General features: G+C 45.0%; 1 protein-coding gene across 2 annotated transcripts in view; it reads left to right on the top strand.

Annotated features, from left to right (window-relative positions):
• The window catches only part of LOC126292118 (mRNA decay activator protein ZFP36L1), a 170,957-nt gene that overhangs the window by 108,751 nt on the left and 44,817 nt on the right, over nucleotides 1–17,389 (top strand). Inside the window, exon 1 of one of the 2 annotated variants that reach the window (XM_049985944.1) lies at nucleotides 16,480–16,651. The exons of the other annotated variant lie outside the window; for it this stretch is intronic. Coding sequence (XP_049841901.1) covers nucleotides 16,577–16,651 — 75 coding nt within the window. The 5' untranslated portion in view covers nucleotides 16,480–16,576. Of the gene's footprint in view, nucleotides 1–16,479; nucleotides 16,652–17,389 lie in introns of those variants that run through there. 2 annotated transcript variants of the gene reach the window in all.

Here is a 17,389-nt window from a genome sequence, read left to right on the forward strand (position 1 = left end):
CATTTCTGCTGTTTAGTAAACCTTATGGCTATGCCAGATCATTTATATGGATCATTTTATTGTTGACTAAACCGAATGACTTCGTTTCTCTTTTCGTGCAGTATGTGACTCGTGTTACTACTTCTGAAGAAAAATCTGCCTAAACCTACGTAAAGGTTTGAATCAGCTTTCGACGTGCGGTTGGTGGTTGGCTGTATAACTGCCACCACAACCATAAACAAACTTCAAATGTGTTGTAAAGAGAGACAAAGTTGATCCATGTAGAGGACATAATCACTGAAATCCTTCACTGTCGGTCATCATATTTTTTGTGCGTAGCTAACTCCGGAGGCAGTCACGTTTTGCGGGTATATAAAGGGGAAACTAAATCGGTTAGCTGACAGACCAATGAAAGAGAATGCCTTGTATCTGAGAAAAAGATGTGATATTTTCATCACTTTTTGACGTAACATAACGTGTTAATATATTACATACAGAGTGTGTTACTAGTGTGCTGACGGCGTTATTTTTCTTCTGTTACAGGTGAGTGCCGAGTTTAGCGGCCGACATGGAGCGTGTCGGTATACGGTTGGGTGAGTTCGTTTTCCAGCAGGACCTAACGGGATTTCTTCCTGTATTCCACATCTCATTTACCATCCATCATCTTCTTCTTCTTCTTTATGTACGTCATATGACATGTTTCGAATGAATGCTGTTCATTGTGTCCTGTTCTGAGCTATGTGTCTCCCATTTCTAATGCCATCCACTTTACAAATTCATCCCTTTCTCTTTCCCGCTGAATGTATGCCCCAGCCAAGATTTTTCCCCTCTTTCTGTTAACTTCCTGTAATCTTCTTTCTTCCACTGTTTATTCCATTAGTTCTTCAGTCTTAATTCGTAACTTTGTCAGCCCCACTTAGTCTTAAGAATTTTTTACCACAGTTCAGAACTTTCTACATATTTTTCTTAAACGATTTTATTTGTTCTGTCCTTGTTCGTTTAAGAATATGCTAACTGGATCGTTCTTCTTGGCTGTTCATAACTTTAGTCTTCCTTTGATGTATCTTCAGTCCATACTTGCCCTTCTTACAGTACTCCACATCATCTGCTGTAGCTTCTTTTCTGGTTCCGCCAGCACTGTTTGATCATCCACGTATTTTAGTTTTTGTTTTCTCGTTCAATTACAGTGCCTCGTTTCCTCTGTGGCCTTTCCTATCAGTTCACAAAAACTGTACGCTGAAACTCTCTCTCTCTCTCTCTCTCTCTCTCTCTCTCTCTCTCTCTCTCTCTCTCTCTCACACACACACACACACACACACACACACACACACACACACACACACACACACACACACACACACACACACACCCCTTGGCATTTCTGTCATTCTTTCTGCAGTCATCCTCCAACACCCTATAGCATTTCCTGTTTCTTTACCCTTCACTGAAATTGAACTGGTTTTCTCCAGTATTTTTCTCTAATTTCTTTTCAGTTCTGCTTAATACTATTGTCTTAATAGTTTTGTAACGTAACACACAAAACTAATGCTTCTGTAGTCTTTACATGACTTTGTATTGCATTTTTTGGGTAAAGGAAGTAAAATATTAAATACATCTTCAGGCCCAACTTCTGTCACAAATTTTGTTCACTACTTCAATCAGCCTGACTGGAGACAAGACATTGAAAGCCTCAAATGTTCCTGTCTCATCCGACTTCTTCACCATATCATACCCTAGCATAATTTTCCGCTGGCACTTGAGATCGACGAATAATGCCTTAATCTGGAGAAAAGTCAGAACATAAATAAATGTAATGTATTACGCATGAATAAGCGGGCAGAACAGGTATGATTACGTGATTGTGTAACAATAGCTGGAAATCGTTACATTCATTAACACCTTGGGAGTGTGCGTACAAACCGATCTAATCTGGAATAACTGCACATACCTACTGGTGGTAGGAAAGGTAGATACCAGTCGGAGATCCGTTGGAAGAACTTAGATCTAAGTTCTCTGACAACAGTGTGGCTCAAAACAGTTCTAGCAGTCATTTTTTAAAATTTGTAATAGCTTTGAGTAATTTCATATATATAACAGCATTGTACTTCCTAGATCTAAGTTTTCCATCAAAAATGTGAACCAAAAAATTTCATAATGTGTGTCAAGAAACGTCGCAGTCTAGAACAGTTTTTTAAATTTCTATATATGCAACACCTTTGCAGTTCCTGTGGCTAAGTTCTTTGAGCAGAACCTACGAGTTTCTGTGTGAGCAACATCTTTGCATCTGCTACATCTAAGTTCGTTGACCACAGCCCACATGTTTGTATGTAAATACAGTGTATTTCACGAGTGCACATCATAATAGTGTAATGTGGAGCTATACCTGATATATGGACGTGAAATTGACCATAAGTGTGTAAGTGGCAAAACTATCATTACAGCATAAATGTAATAATGGTGCTTCATATTTTTGTAAGTACAGATATATTTACCACTCACAATTGTCCGACTTGTATTTGTGTAGTCGCCAGAAAATAATTTTTGTATTTATACAGTGATCGCCAACAGGACAAACATGTAAATGAATGAATAAACACCTGAAGATGAGCGCAAGCCCGAAACCGGTCGTGTGACGAATAAACAACCTTTTATTGTGACTGGTAGCTGATATTTTTCTAGAACCCTGTACTTTATCTTACAGTGTTTTATTCTTCGTGATAGATGATTGATTACGCAAGCGGCAGCCGTACACGGTGTCACAAGCAGTAGGAAGCTAGGGAGGTGCGCATGCCGGCGAGAAACAACTCGGACTGCTGAGTGGGAGCCTAGAACGCTTTTTCGCCAGCAATTAGGCGGCGCCTGCTGTCTGCTCGTCGGTGGACTGCTGAGTCTGACGGCGGAGCTGCGGCGCAGAATTCGTGGAAGGAAGCGAAAGAGGTGCGGTAGGCCGCGCCGGAAGCGACTATCGCGGCTGTGGCGATAGCCGTGGCGGACCGTGGCTGGCTGGCTGCCTCGTCCAGCCCCCCCCCCCCCCCCCCCCCCGTTCTCTCGCGACGACAACGACCCGGTGGTCCGGCGGCTCCAGTATCCACTTCCCCATCTGACGAGGGGGGGGGGGGGGTGGGTCTGCCTCACAGTAAATCTGAAGCACATTGCCGGAACGTCAGTTTCCTAAAGCAGTGCGACGCCACTCTCACAAAGGAACCTCCCCATCGGACACCCCTCAGATTTAGTTATAAGTTGGCCTTGAAAAACTGAACACAGATCAATCGAGGAAACAGGAAGAACTTCTGTGGAACTAGGAAAAAAATAAGCAAAATATACAAACTGACTAGTCCATGTGCAGGATAGGCAACATAAAGGATAATGTGAGCTGAGGAGCGCCTTGGTCCCGTGGTTAGCGTGAGCAGTTGCGGAACGAGAGGTCCTTAGTTCTAGTCTTACCTCGAGTGAAAAGTTTAATATTTTATTTTCAGACAATTATTATCTGTCCGTCCGCCCGATGCGAGGTAACTGCGCCGTAGTATGGGGACGCTACACCTAAACAAACATCGAAGCACACGACGTCAGTCGACTACAGCGCACGGAAGAGAGAGTATTCCTCATAACGTGGCTCCCTCGCTGGCAGTTGACTGTTCGCTACTTTGGACGAGAGTGCATTAAATACGTCAGGTGTATTCCGTGGGCAACATGAATCCGGCAAATATAGCTCGCGACTTCAATAACAAGGTCAATGAATATTTTTCGGACTGTAAGCAATCGGAAAATTCCTTAAGGGTTCGAACGATTGAACATTTGTAGCTCAATCGGTAGAGCGTTTGTCCGCGACAGGCAAAGGTGTCTAGTTAGTCTCGGTCCGGCACATAGTTTAAAATCCCGGGAACTGACATGATTTTTGATTCTTTAGCTTTGTTTCCCAGGTTTTAAGATTCTTTAGAGAGTTCTTCTTCCCCGTGGCGTGATCCCTCGGGAAACCGTATCGAAAAATCCAGTGACGCCCTCGCACAGATATTTCGCAGTGTTTCTAGTATGCCGTCGACCGCACCATTTCGCACATACCATGGCTGAGTGTCTGGTGAGCACGTAAACGTGGCTAGAGCCTAGAGTGTGTCTCGCCAAGTGTGATGTGCGTGCTGTCATTCGGTATCGGTAGGTGAAGAGCTGCGCCTGATCACATGCGGCCCACAGTACACGACTGTCACGCTGCGACATTGCTCAGCCACACTCCGTCTTTTGTCCTCCGCTTTTCATCTGTTTGTCATAGGAACCGCTATATCGTTACACACGCATTTTTATTTTACCATCTCCATACCATAATTTCTTCACAGACTGAAAGTAACTGGAAGTATGACTATAGAATCATAAATCATGATACGACGTAAAAAAATGCGGTAGTTGTAAAGCTATTTTAAATACATCAGATTGTTTTGTATGAGGTATGCGACCATATTGCTGATGCTGATAGCTCGCTAATAAGTCTCAAGATGTTGGTTAAACTTCTTTTTTTACAATCGTGAGCGCAAAGACAATCGACAGCCGTAATATAAAAATATGTAAACATACCAATGTAGGATGTGCAAATGATACCAAAATAGAAGTGACTTCATTCAGATGCTCCACGGTACAGGTTTTATGGCTCTAGCAGCTCGTTTTCCTGTTATCGGCATTTGCATAGCTGATGACTGGCTTTGGCATTTCAGATCGCCCTAAAATTCCGAGCTTATATACCGGGTGATCAAAAAGTCAGTATAAATTTGAAAACTTAATAAACCACGGAATAATGTAGATATAGAGGTAAAAATTGACAGACATGCTTCAAATGACATAGGGTTTTATTATAACCAAAAGGAAACGAAGTATTGCTAGACGCGTGAAAGATCTCTTCCACGCGTCATTCGGTGATGACAATGTGCTCAGCCGCCACTTTCGTCATGTTTGGCCTCCCAGGTCCCCAGGTCCGTGCGATTATTGGCTTTGGTGTTGCAAGAGTGTTGTGATTGATCAACATCTCTAGGCATGCTGACAGAAAACATCGGGCACCAGTGCCTCAGCGTAACCCCGGACATGCTTTACAGTGCTGTTCACACCATTATTCCTCGACTACAGCTATTGTTGAGGAATGATGGTGGACATATTGAGCATTTCCTGTAAAGAACATAATGTTTGATTTGTCTTACTTTGTTATGCTAATTATTGCTATTCTGGTCAGATGAATCGCCATCTGACGGACATTTTTTGAACTTTTGTGGTTGTCTGGTTCTAAGAAAACCCCATGTCATTCCAAGCATGTGTGTCATTTGTACCTCTCTATCTACATTACTCCGTGACTTACTCAGTTTTCAAGCCTATACCGACTTTTTGATCACCCGGTAGATCCCTTCGTGTCTTGATTCGCGAATGCAACCTTCAGTTCTGCAGTGACCTTTGTGGTTGTCGTCCCCGCACTTTTCACCTCAATCCTTTCCAGTGACTTGCCGCCACGATCACGTAACTTCCATTGTCGTCCACTTAGCGGGTGTTTTTTCTTTCCCTGTGTGCGGCATCCTTGAAACACCATACACTTCGGCTACCTTCGTTATACAGGCACCCAGCATAAGAGTGCCAACAGATCCTCCGCGTCCTACTTCACGTAGTCCCACCATAGTCCACTCACAACTACACTGAACACACTCGTGACAACGGCTGACACGTACAACTTACTGAGGACACAGCGTTCGTGGTCAGCGAGCTACACCTGCAGCTGCGTCCATGTTCGAGCGTGCATTTCTCGTACCGATCCCATATTTTTTTTGTTCAGTCCCTGTAGTCAGGGGCCGCGATGAGTGTGCAGTAGTTTCAGCACTTGGGAGGGGAGTATGTCAGCCTCTGAGCCGTTGGAGTGAGCATTCGGTCACGTGTGGCCGGGTCTGAGTAGGCACGTGAGGTTTGTGTCACGCGGCGCCAGTGTGCAACCTTGGCCTTGTGTGAGGTAGCGCGCTACCTGTTGACGCTCTGGATGCGTTTCCCAGCGGAAACTTACCCACTCACCTTGCAGCGCGCACCTCTGCCCCATACAAACGTATCTCCTGTTAATAATAGACTCACCGCGGTAATAGCTGAACCGAACTGTCTCCTCTTGTCTTGTCGTTACAACCTCACAGTGTTGGGGAGAAAAAAAGAATGGACGTGGCCTTGTGCTCATGTTGTTCTCGTTGAAGATAAGCGCGTTAACGAGCATTTGTCGCGTCATTGATTAGCCCTAGAACTCTATGCTAACTATTGCGTTTTCGTATGTAAACTTCTTAACTTCAGATGCTACAGTTACCACTGTGGCGATGCAGGAACTTTCTTCTGTAGTGTTCAATCCAAGGATTGGTTTCCAACAGCAACAATGGCACCTTGTCTCCATTCTGTGCGTCTTTCAGCTTTTCTCTTCATTTCTTTATAGGTGTTACATCACGCATCCTTCACGATTTGACCCATGTACCTCAGCCGTGGTCTTCTTCTTGCTCTTTTTTCCTCGACATATCCCTCTACGATTGTGTTCAGGAGTCCTTTATGTCTTAATAGATGGCCTGTAAACTGCACTCTTCTTTTAACAATGAAACTCCAGAAGCTTCTCTTCTCACCTGTTCTTTCCAGAACCACTTCGTTTGCGACCTTGTCGATACATTTTATTTTGAGCATGCGTCTATAGCGCCACATTTCAGAATAATTTAGCTTCTGGTCTTCCTCTGTCCCGAGAGGCCATGTTTCACATCCATAGCATGCCACACTCCACACACATTTCAAAAACCTTTTCCTGATTTCAAGGCTGATGGTCTTAGATGTTAAGATGTTTTTATTCTTGTTAAAAGCAGCCTTTGCTTGAGCAATTCTACTTCTCACTTCTGCCTTGCTCCTTCCATCCCTGGTAATATTACTGGCCAGATAAGTAAATTTATCAACTTGTTCGAGCAGGAACTATCTCCTCTTTATAGCTCGGTGTGTCAACACTTAGCAACGTACAAGTCAGTACTTGCTTAATACGGAATATTATTGCTTGTTTCTACAGCCACTCATGTTTAATCACGGGTGGCAATGTCACGCCACCATCCCCTTCTTTAAAAAAGTGTATCTTCTGCTCAACGAATACAAAATGTAAGTAAAACTTAGTGCAGCTCATATTCTCGTTTATAACGCTGTGAAGACTTAATGAAAAAAAAACTGAAGAAAGGACATGTTTCATGAAACACGTTGCCGATCAGGGTTCGTGTAAGGAACAAAAAAGTGTTCATCTTGCCTGAGTCAAACATTTGAATCCTCCAGCCCTGCTTCTCCCCCTTAAAAAAAATGAGTGTATTTACGAAATTATCCGACTGCTTGTCGATTCTGGCTTTAGGTCGCTGGGTTGGGTCGTATCGCTTTTACGATAAAGAGCTTCCAAAATCAGTATAATGTGCATCTCCACGAAATAGTTTCGGTGCTGGAGTAGGAAATAAATTTCATGTGTCCGCCCGTCTGTTGTGGCTCTGTCCGTAATGGCTTCACTGTGGAAAGGACGAACTTTGTAGAAATTCCCCCCCCCCCCCGCCCCCCTTTTCGCTCTCTCTCTCTCTCTCTCTCTCTCTCTCTCTCTCTCTCTCTCTCTCTATCTCTCTCTCTCTGTGTGTGTGTGTGTGTGTGTGTGTGTGTGTGTGTTTTAGTCCATGAACAAGTTTTTCTCTTGGAAAAGATAACCGCGTAACATTGGCAAAACTGCATGACAATTCTGAGCCATGAAAAGAGACCTAAGAAAGCATACTTTAAAAGCTTCAAGCCGTGAAACTTACTTTGATGTGATGTAATACAGAATAGAATCTCGTTTAGTTACGGCGCGTTAGCAGTTCGCATATCGTACAGATACATTCAGGAGAAGGTCGGGGGCAATAAATTTAAATTGCATTCACTACCGTTCAAAGTAGGTGCAAGTTTTTTTACGCCCTAAGGGAAAAAAGGAATCGGAAGCAAGGAAGAACATAACCGCAGTGGACGGTGATTTGCATGCAAGTGTCCAGCCGCAGAACTCCGGTCAGCGTACAAAACTCGTGTGCTGAGAGAGAACATTTAGCGCCAGGGAGAGTGTAGGTATTCTCGTACAGGTAACCTCCGGCATACAATACAATACAGTGCAAGCGGCAGTTGGGGGCCCTTTAGCCCTGGCCTTGTATACTCTGGCCCGCAGCGGTTATCTGCCGGCCTCCATCTGACTTGTTCACCCCCCCTCCCCCTCCTCAACGTGCCCTCCGCCCCCCCCCCCCCCCCTCTTCGGCACACTACGAGCCACCTGTTGCGGGTACGTACTTGCGACGGGGGTGCCGGCCTGCGAGCGCATGATCTGCATTGCAAATGCCACGCATGCGCAGAACGCGAACCTTCGCCTCTGGCAGGGTGGCGCTGGCTTTAGCGTCGCGTGCCTGCCGGATGTGTGGTTTTGTTTTGCTTCTTGCAGCTCTGACCTTTTGTTCTATTCAGCGGCGACACGCTGCACGCGGATGTTTTGCCACACACACACACACACACACACACACACGAGTTCGCTTTGCCGCTGTTCTTTCAACGAAAATCATCTAAATTGCCCTCGCAAGATAATTAGGAAGCAAACGTGAACGGCCTAAATTGATAGATACAGTTGCTAATTTATTAGAAATATAGTGGCAGCAGAGCGACGTTTTTGCGTAATTCGTGACTCCCACCTATCGTCGTCGTCGCTGCTGCAGCTGATGTGATCTACAGTCCGAAATGACGTTTGAAATGACTGTCCTCGCCGATAACTTACTGTGCAAGCCTAATCATATCTGCTGGAACCTTCATCTCTTTGAATCGGTTTACTGTATTCATCTATGGTCTTCGTCTACAGTTTTGAACTCCCCTCCCTCCTCCCACACACGAAAGCTTCTTTTGTCTTGTTGTTTCAACTATTTACCGTCCACATTTCGCTTCCGTAGGTCTGGACTCCGAACAGTTACCTTCAGAAGAGACTTCGTAACACTTAATACATGAAAACAAACTGCTCTTTTTCAGAAATTCGTTTCTTGCTGTTGGCAGTCCTTATTTTATATTCTCTCTACTTCTTCAGCATCAGTCAGCTTGGTGCCGGATAATAAAACCCATCTACTTTCAGTGTTATTTTCTAATCTGATTTCCTCAGTGTCGCATGATTATATTCGAATACATTCTGTTACCTCTTATCTAGTTCAATGTTTTGTATTACATGTTTCCAAGATGCTGTCTATTCCGTTCCGCTGCTTCTCAAAGCCTTTTGCTGCCTTGCTGAATCACAGTCTCTTCGCAGACTGTAAAATAGTTATTTGTTGTTCTTGAACTGGTAATTCTCTTTCCGAATTTCTCCTTGGTTTCCCTCACTATTTGCTCCTCGTACAGACTGAATAACACACACTGTAAGACCCCCCCCCCTTCGTCTCTCTCTCTCTCTCTCTCTCTCTCTCTCTCTCTCTCTCTCTCTCTCTCTCTCCAGTGATACAGCGATCCTGGGAACTACACACGTGGGCCGGATTCCACTGCAGGCCCCGTTTTCCTGATTGGATAACCGGCGTAGATTAAGAACAGACAAGTCGTCGAACGGGCGTTCAGTTGAAAGAACTTTGGAACAGGAGGTTGAAGAACCCTCTTGATGCACTCGCAGCCAATCCTACGAATTTCCTGATGGTATTTCATGTAGAGATAGTGTTTCGTACTGGACAGATCAAACGAACGCTACAGTTCGTTACGTATTCTCCTGCTTTTGATCTCAGTGACACAGTATTTTTATAAGACAGGATGAAAGCCATGCCGTGCCCTTTTGTGGTCAGTAACTGCCTACAGTTTTACACCACGAGATGTAACAAGCGTTTCGCTGTTTTTAAACGATACAAACCCTTGCGGGAACCACGTTCTCTATCAAAATTATCTGTTGTGGAAAACTGAAAGACGAGATGGATAAAATAACATATTAATGCGCCGTGATAATTAATATTGCGTGGGAGCATGTTGGCAGAGGCGTCCAAACAGTGGATAGATAGTTGGACGTAACATGTGGTCAGCTTGACTGCCACGTGCGGCTGGCTCCGCAACAGGAGGTAGCTGAATAAACGGGAAAAAGACAGCACGTACTAGTCAGTGGTTACGATGCACTGTCGTGATGGCGTTGATTACAACGAGGCTCGGAGATACGATATGGATAACTTCACACGGGGAAGAACAACTGAGAAACTGGTAGAAGGGCGAAGTGTGATGAGAGTAGCGTTCCGAACCAAAGGCACTGCTGTCCGGAGGGGAGAGGGTGGTCGACCACGGTAAACTACAGCAAGCAGATGATTGTTACATTGTGCAACAGGCAAGAACGAATCCGCATTACCTTCCGCAGTACACTGTAATAGTTCTCTTTCTGTGCATATTCAAAATTACATCGCACTGTGTTGCTTGGTAGTGACACGTTGTGCGAAAGTTAACTTTCGCCCCGACGCTTTGCACGCGAGTGTAGGTTGCTGCGTGCACCCAACAACTGAAGGGGGAAAAAAAGTGTCTTTCAGTTACAGCACATCCCTCGTTTACATCTGCTGAACGTTTCAGTGCTAAACTTAAAGCGTTATATATCGGTGCACTCCTGATCATCCTTCAGTTTGAGGAAAAAAAGTTTAGATATTTGCATTGGGAGGCGGACGCATCAACTACGTAATAAAATTAATGTGCATGTTTTTTCGCTATCTTGAACCGTTGAGTAAAGCAAGTCGTACGCGACTCGCCCTGTATATGCCCCATAATTGTGCAGGTTTCTTCGTTTTTCGCGAGGGGGCAGTGACGTGTCTGCTGGATGCGAATTGCCTTCGTCTCGTGTGCGGACGTCGTCGGTGAAAGTGAGAGTCTTGTGCCGTAAGCCGCTTGCTCTCTGCGTACCACGCTCTGGGTTTTTCCGAGAAACAGTCTCCACTCACAGTGTTGACACTGTACCAGCCTGTGTGTGTGTGTGTGTGTGTGTGTGTGTAGTTTCTTCTTTCGCAGCTGTTGCGCAAATGTGTTTACTCGATCGCTCGCTCGCTCTTCCTTCTGCTGTGTCCGCTGCGGCTGCTGTGGACTTTGATACTCGCAGCTAACACCGGATGAGATCCAGTGATCATGAGAGAGAGAGAGAGAGAGAGAGAGAGAGAGAGAGAGAGAGAGAGAGAGAGAGAGAGAGAGGGAGAGGGGGGGGGGCGGGAGTCGGACCTAGTTTGACTTGCGACGCGTGTTATTTTTTGTAGTGTGTGATCACAGCTATGGCGGTACAGTTTAATGGGATGCTCGGTCGTACCGCGAATTGGCTGCGGTCCTCTTTCACCCATTTAGTTCTCGCTCGCTGCGCTGAGTGGAGGGAAAAAAAGAGGTGGTGCTCGTAAAACAGCATTCACTGAAGTCGTAGCCACTAGCTTGTTGTGTGGGGTAACACTGCTGAAATGGTCTTTGGGAAAAGTATCATCGCTTTTGTACGCAACGAGAAATGAACATTATAACGATATGTTTACGTAATGTGTAAAAATAAACATAGTTATAAATGTCCCCGTTCGTAGTCGCTAGTTATAACAATACGCTTACTTTTGTGCTGTAACATACAGCTGTAATCAGCAGTGGAAATATATTTGCGAACGCCGACCGTGTGCGGCTGTTTCTTGTTGGATCGTCTGATCAGTCGGAAGTTGCATTGCAGAGGAGAGTAAATGCCTATTCAAAATATAATTACTTTTGGATAGCTCATCATGAATTTCCTAAGGGACCGTAGTTTATCGTGCATTTACCAGTAGAATGTGACGCGGAGAAAATATTTCGCCGCATACAACTTCCGTCCGAGGTCGACGAAAGAATTCGTGACTGTGAACTCTATTTGGCAGAAACATAAAGAAAATTAAATAACTTCATGAAGGAGTGAGACATAGATTCTATATTAAATAAATAGTCCATACACCAATTCCATTTAAATCTGAATTTATGGCAATTAATACATGAACTTACACTGCAATGAAAGATTTAACATGGATGCCGTTTCGACTGGCACTTCTCTTCTCGTAATAAAAATAATTCCTTTGACGTTTTCACATACGTGTCGCACAATAAATCTACTGCTGTGCAGTATTGCACTTTCAGTATTGCACTTTACTTTACACTAAAATAATATTAATTTTAACGATAATAATACGGCGGCAAGACATGCGCGTCCGACACAAGTTACAAGAGACAAGAAAAGAATGAGTAACTGAGTAACTGATCCTCGAGAATATCTCGTACATAAAAAAAAAATGTAAAGTGTTCTTCTGTCCGTTTTTCGCGCCGCGGTTTTCAAAGTCAATAACTCACAGCATCTCTGACAGCGCTTCGACAATAAACAGGTTACGTCACAGGTGGTTCACCTTTCACATTCTCGCAACATTATTCGCAGTTGCCGAGCGACTTCTTGATTAGTGAATGATTTAAAATGATAAGCAATCACATAATGTTACAACATGTGTTGTATTGTAGTCGTTCTGTATGTTCTGGTTTGCAATTTAGAATGTAGGATTGTAGATCGGACTGCTATAATTGAGTACATCGGAAACTTTTGTTACAGATTGGTTTTTGTTTCTTCTATATTTTTCCTCGTGTGTTTTCATTTTGGGCCTAATGTTGTAATAGATGATGAATTTATGTCTGACATTACATGATGGCGCGTCGCTTAAAAGTAGATCTAATGCTTGATGTATTCAAAAATAGGTGGAGAGGATGCACTAATTAAATCGTGTGTATGCATGTTTCTTCTGAGGAATGTGTATTTAAAATAAGCCTTCTGTGTCAGAATCGCATATTGAATAATTCGCAGTACATCACTTGGGATGGCAGTATTTGTGATACACAAGTTTTGTGATGTCCAGTATATTGTTCCGGCATTCGATCTGCCCCAAGTTGGAAGTCTTCACAGTAATTTGCTGTGCTCGGTTTCCACAACCTTTTGTAGCTTACACTCCAACCAGTTCTTCATCACCGGCAGATGGTAGTTCGGGCGTCAGTTATGGCGCAACATCGTTGCCTCTGCCTGTAGTCAACCTGAGCAGTCCAAAACTGGATGATAATTATCGTTCTGGCCGAGGGTGGAAGCATTAGTGGAGCGGCTAAGTTCGTGAACTGTTCGCACGGCTGCCGTGGTTGAAGTATACAGTGCATGGCAAATCCAGAACCGGGGCAGAGGCAACTGTTGTGCAGTACGCGCTACGGACGCAGGTTCGATCCCTGCCTCGGGCATCGATGTGTGTGCTGTCCTTAGGTTAGCTAGGTTTAAGTAATTCTAAGTTCTAGGGGACTGATGACCACAGATGTTGAGTCCCATAGTGCTCAGCCATTTTTGAACCATTTTTTGTGCAGTACGTGCCACCTCAGGGAAGATCAGTTTGGATTCCGTTAGAAATATTGGAACACGTGAGGCAATACTGACCCTAGGACGTATCGTAGAAGAAAGATTAAGGAAAGGCCAACCTACGTTTCTAGCATTTGTAGACTTAAAGACAGCTTTTGACAGTGTTGACTGGAATACTCTGTTTCAAATTCTGAGGGTGGTAGGAGTAAAATACAGGGAGCGAAAGGCTATTTACAATTTGTACAGAAACCAGATGGCGGTTATAAGAGTCGAGGGACATTAAACGGAAGCAGTGGTTGTGGCCTCTCCCCGATGTTACTCAATCTGTATATTGAGCAAGCTGTAAACAAAAGAAAAATTCGGAGTAGGTATTAAAATCAATGGAGAAGAAATAAAAACTTTCAGGTTCCCCGGTGACATTGTAATTCTGTCAGAGATAGCAAAGGACTTGGAAGAGCAGTTGAACGGAATGGATAGTGTCTTCAAAGGAAGATATAAGATGAACATCAACAAAAGCAAAACGAGGATAATGGAATGTAGTCGAATTAAATCGGGTGATGGTGAGGGAATTAGATTAGGAAATGAGATGCTTGAAGTAGTAAAGGAGTTTCGCTATTTGGGGAGCAAAATAACTGACGATGGTCGAAGTAGAGAGAATATAAAATGTAGACTGGCAGTGGCAAGGAAAGCGTTCCTGGAGAAGAGAAATTTATTTGTTTGTCAGGAAGTCGTTTCTAAAAGCATTTGTATGGAGTGTAGCCATGTATGGAAGTGAAACATGGACGATAAATAGTTTGGACAAAAAGAGAATAGAAGCTTTCTAAATGTGGTGCTACAGAAGAATGCTGAAGATTAGATGAGTAGATCACATAACTATTGAGGAGGTGTTGAATAGAATTGGGGAGAAGAGGAGTTTGTGGCGCAACTTGACCAGAAGAAGGGATCGGTTGGTAGGACATTTTCTGAGGCATCAAGGGATCACCAATTTAGCACTGGAGGGCAGCGTGGAGGATCAAACTAGTCTCAGGACTGCAGACCACAACAAGGTCTAGGGGACTGATGACCACAGCAGTTAAGTCCCATAGTGCTCAGAGCCATTTGAACCATTTTTTTGTGAAGTACGTGCCGTAGTTGGACAGGGGTGAACGACGGCTGCGGAGATGTTTCTGGGCGAATAGAAGTGCAGCCGACGAGCAGTTGAACACCCGGATGAACCGAGTGGCTACCAACAGCGACTCGTGAACGACCTTTAAGCGAACGTTGCTGCTTATGTACCTCCGCAGCTGGCGTCTGATTCGTGAACCTACGCTGACCGATGTTCATCGGCGACGAAGGCTGAAACCCCCCCCCCCCCCCCCCAAGTAACGCAACTGGACATCCACTGAGTGGTCTTTTTGGGTGAACCACTTTGTATGTCGTCGGTCTGGAAAGCAAACACGCTGCAACAATCTCCTGAGTGGTCCAGTCTGGAGGAGGGAGCGTTGTGAGCTGCGGAATGTTTTCATGGCACTGTCACGGTGATACCGTCATTCTAGAAGGCAGCGTGGATCAGCATAACTATATCTCTTACCCTAGGAAGCCACGTCCACCGGTACATGCAATTTGTTATTCCTCTGCACTATGACATCTCCCATCATGACAATGCAACATGTCGCAGTGTACGTGAGTGGTTACAAGAGCACAAGGACATGTTTACCGTATTCGCGTGACCAACAGACTGCTCGGATTTGAACCCAGCCGAGAATCTGAGGGACCACACCGATCTGGGCATTTCGCACCAAGCACAGCAGGTCCCTGCATTGAAGTCGGTGTGCCATATACATAGAATCTTATTGACTATGTTGCTGCACGTCTCGGAACGTCCGCGCTGCCGAATATTGTAATTCGGGACTTTGACGGGCGTTCATTTTAATGTGACGAGGGTGTATAGTTATCCTTTTTGTGTCTCCCGTAAAACTAATGTTTATATACTAAGGTGGTATCTGTTCTTTCCGACATGTCCGAAAGAACAGATACCATCGGTGACCATGCAGCTCGTTAGAATGAAATTAAAATGAAATGAACACCCTTAGTTGCTTACAGGCGTTGACACATTTCAACGGGGACAGATGAAAATGTGTGCACCGACCGGGACACGAACCCGGGATCTCCTGCTAACACGACAGACGCTCAATCCATCTGAGCCATCGAAGACACGGAGGATAGCGCGAGTGCAGGGATTTATCTCTGGCACGCCTCACGTGAAACCCACATTCTCAACGTATTGTCCCGTACCACATTCGTATTGCCCCCACACATTATACTCATTACTCGCGGCGCGTTGCCGATTCCCGTAAGAGTTCGGGCACAGTTTGTGCATTCGCACAGAAGAAGAAGATGGCCAAGTGGCTGGTGAACCTTATAAAATCCCTGCAGTCGCGCTATCCTCGGTGGCCCTAATGGATAGAGCGTCTGCCATGTAAGCAGGAGAACCCGGGTTCGACTCCCGGTCGGGACACACATTTTCATCTGTCCTCCTCGACGTATGTCAACGCCTGTAACCAGATCAAGGTGTTCATTTCATTGTGAAGTAACATTTGTGTTGGCGACGTTCAGTTGTTTTCTGACGAAGAATAAAGAAGACGAAAGCTGTCCAACCAAATACATACGCACGAGAACATTAGAAAACTGTTTCTTATTTGATGTATTTATATATTGTTGAAGTAGTATCCAGAAGTTTCACTTCGCCTGGGCCACTTCTCTCGCACGCCGGCTAGCGTTGCTGTTACTAGTGCGGACGCCTGTGGTTCGATTCTCGATTTTTCGGCGTGGAAAGCGACCAAATGCGAAACCGCTCGAACAAAAACAGTAGCGAAATTGACAGGCTTTAAACGGGGAAACATCGAAAGCCCTGGAGCTACCAGTATTTTTGTGAACCGTTCACGTAAACCGCAGGTGTCGAAATGTGTACCCCAGCGCCTTTTCCCAAACACTGAAGCTGTGAACGCGATGTTGCGTGGTCAAGCGCGGGGGGCAGTTAGTAGTCGTCTTATTTTCGTGGCACGCTGTGACGCACTTGCGGCGCAGCCTGCTAAAGCTGGAAGTTCTCGCGCCGGCGCAGTGGAGCAGAGAAGGCGGTGGACAGATAACGGCCTATAGTGTGTCGTGGCGCGCGCCTTGCATAAGGCGGTGTTTGTCAGTCTCGTCTCAGTGTGCCGTCAAGTGTGGTCGTGTCAGCTGGAACGTGGACCGTGGGCAGCCGCCATGTGTCTCTCGCAGTGCCCCTGCACGCACATCTGCCAGTTGCGCCTGGCTGGTGTGCCGTCGCCTCTCATACTGGTATGTTAACTCTCACCATCGTAGTTGCTTCTCACATCTTGGCTCTAGTCGACAGACTCGACTCTGGCACGCAAACTTTTATTCTATCTCGAATTAGGTGTACATCGATCTTTCCCCTAATGGTGTAACTTCGGATGACTTCACAGAAAAATAGATACAGCTAGGCCGAACATCCGAAAGTGCAGCATAATCACGCCGAGATCATGCGACATATTAAATCTTTAACATATTTCTAAACTGTCGATGCTCATATCACGGGGGATGCATAACTGTTGGAAGGGCAGACAGGGATAGTGAAGTATGACGGCGTTGTGACCGTGCTTTGGAAACCATTTGGGTATTAGTATGAAGTGAGATGCTTCAGTGAAAATGGATGGCAGAGCGGGATTTGAGTAAAACCTGCGTAGTGGACCCCCTTGAATTCCTGTAGTTAACGCACGTAATAAGCCTGGAATTGTCGAAGACGTGTCCCTTTAGGCTTCCTAAATTTATTTTTCAGTTTGTATTTATGACGAAAACTGCGGTAATGTTGCGAGAACTTAAACATTAGGTTGAGCAACTGATCAGTCTCTGAGCGAATCTTTTATTTGGAATACACACTGTTGGCGTCGCCATCTCGTAACCAAACTATCATCTCCTTACCTAGAGTGAACTTCGGGCTACGCCACAAAGAAGTCTGCCACCACAACCACAATTTCAGGGGGATCATTATCTCACACTAGTTTGCTTCTGAACCCA

This window comes from Schistocerca gregaria, chromosome 9, assembly GCF_023897955.1.
Source record: "Schistocerca gregaria isolate iqSchGreg1 chromosome 9, iqSchGreg1.2, whole genome shotgun sequence".
In the NCBI taxonomy this organism is placed as follows: domain Eukaryota; kingdom Metazoa; phylum Arthropoda; class Insecta; order Orthoptera; family Acrididae; genus Schistocerca; species Schistocerca gregaria.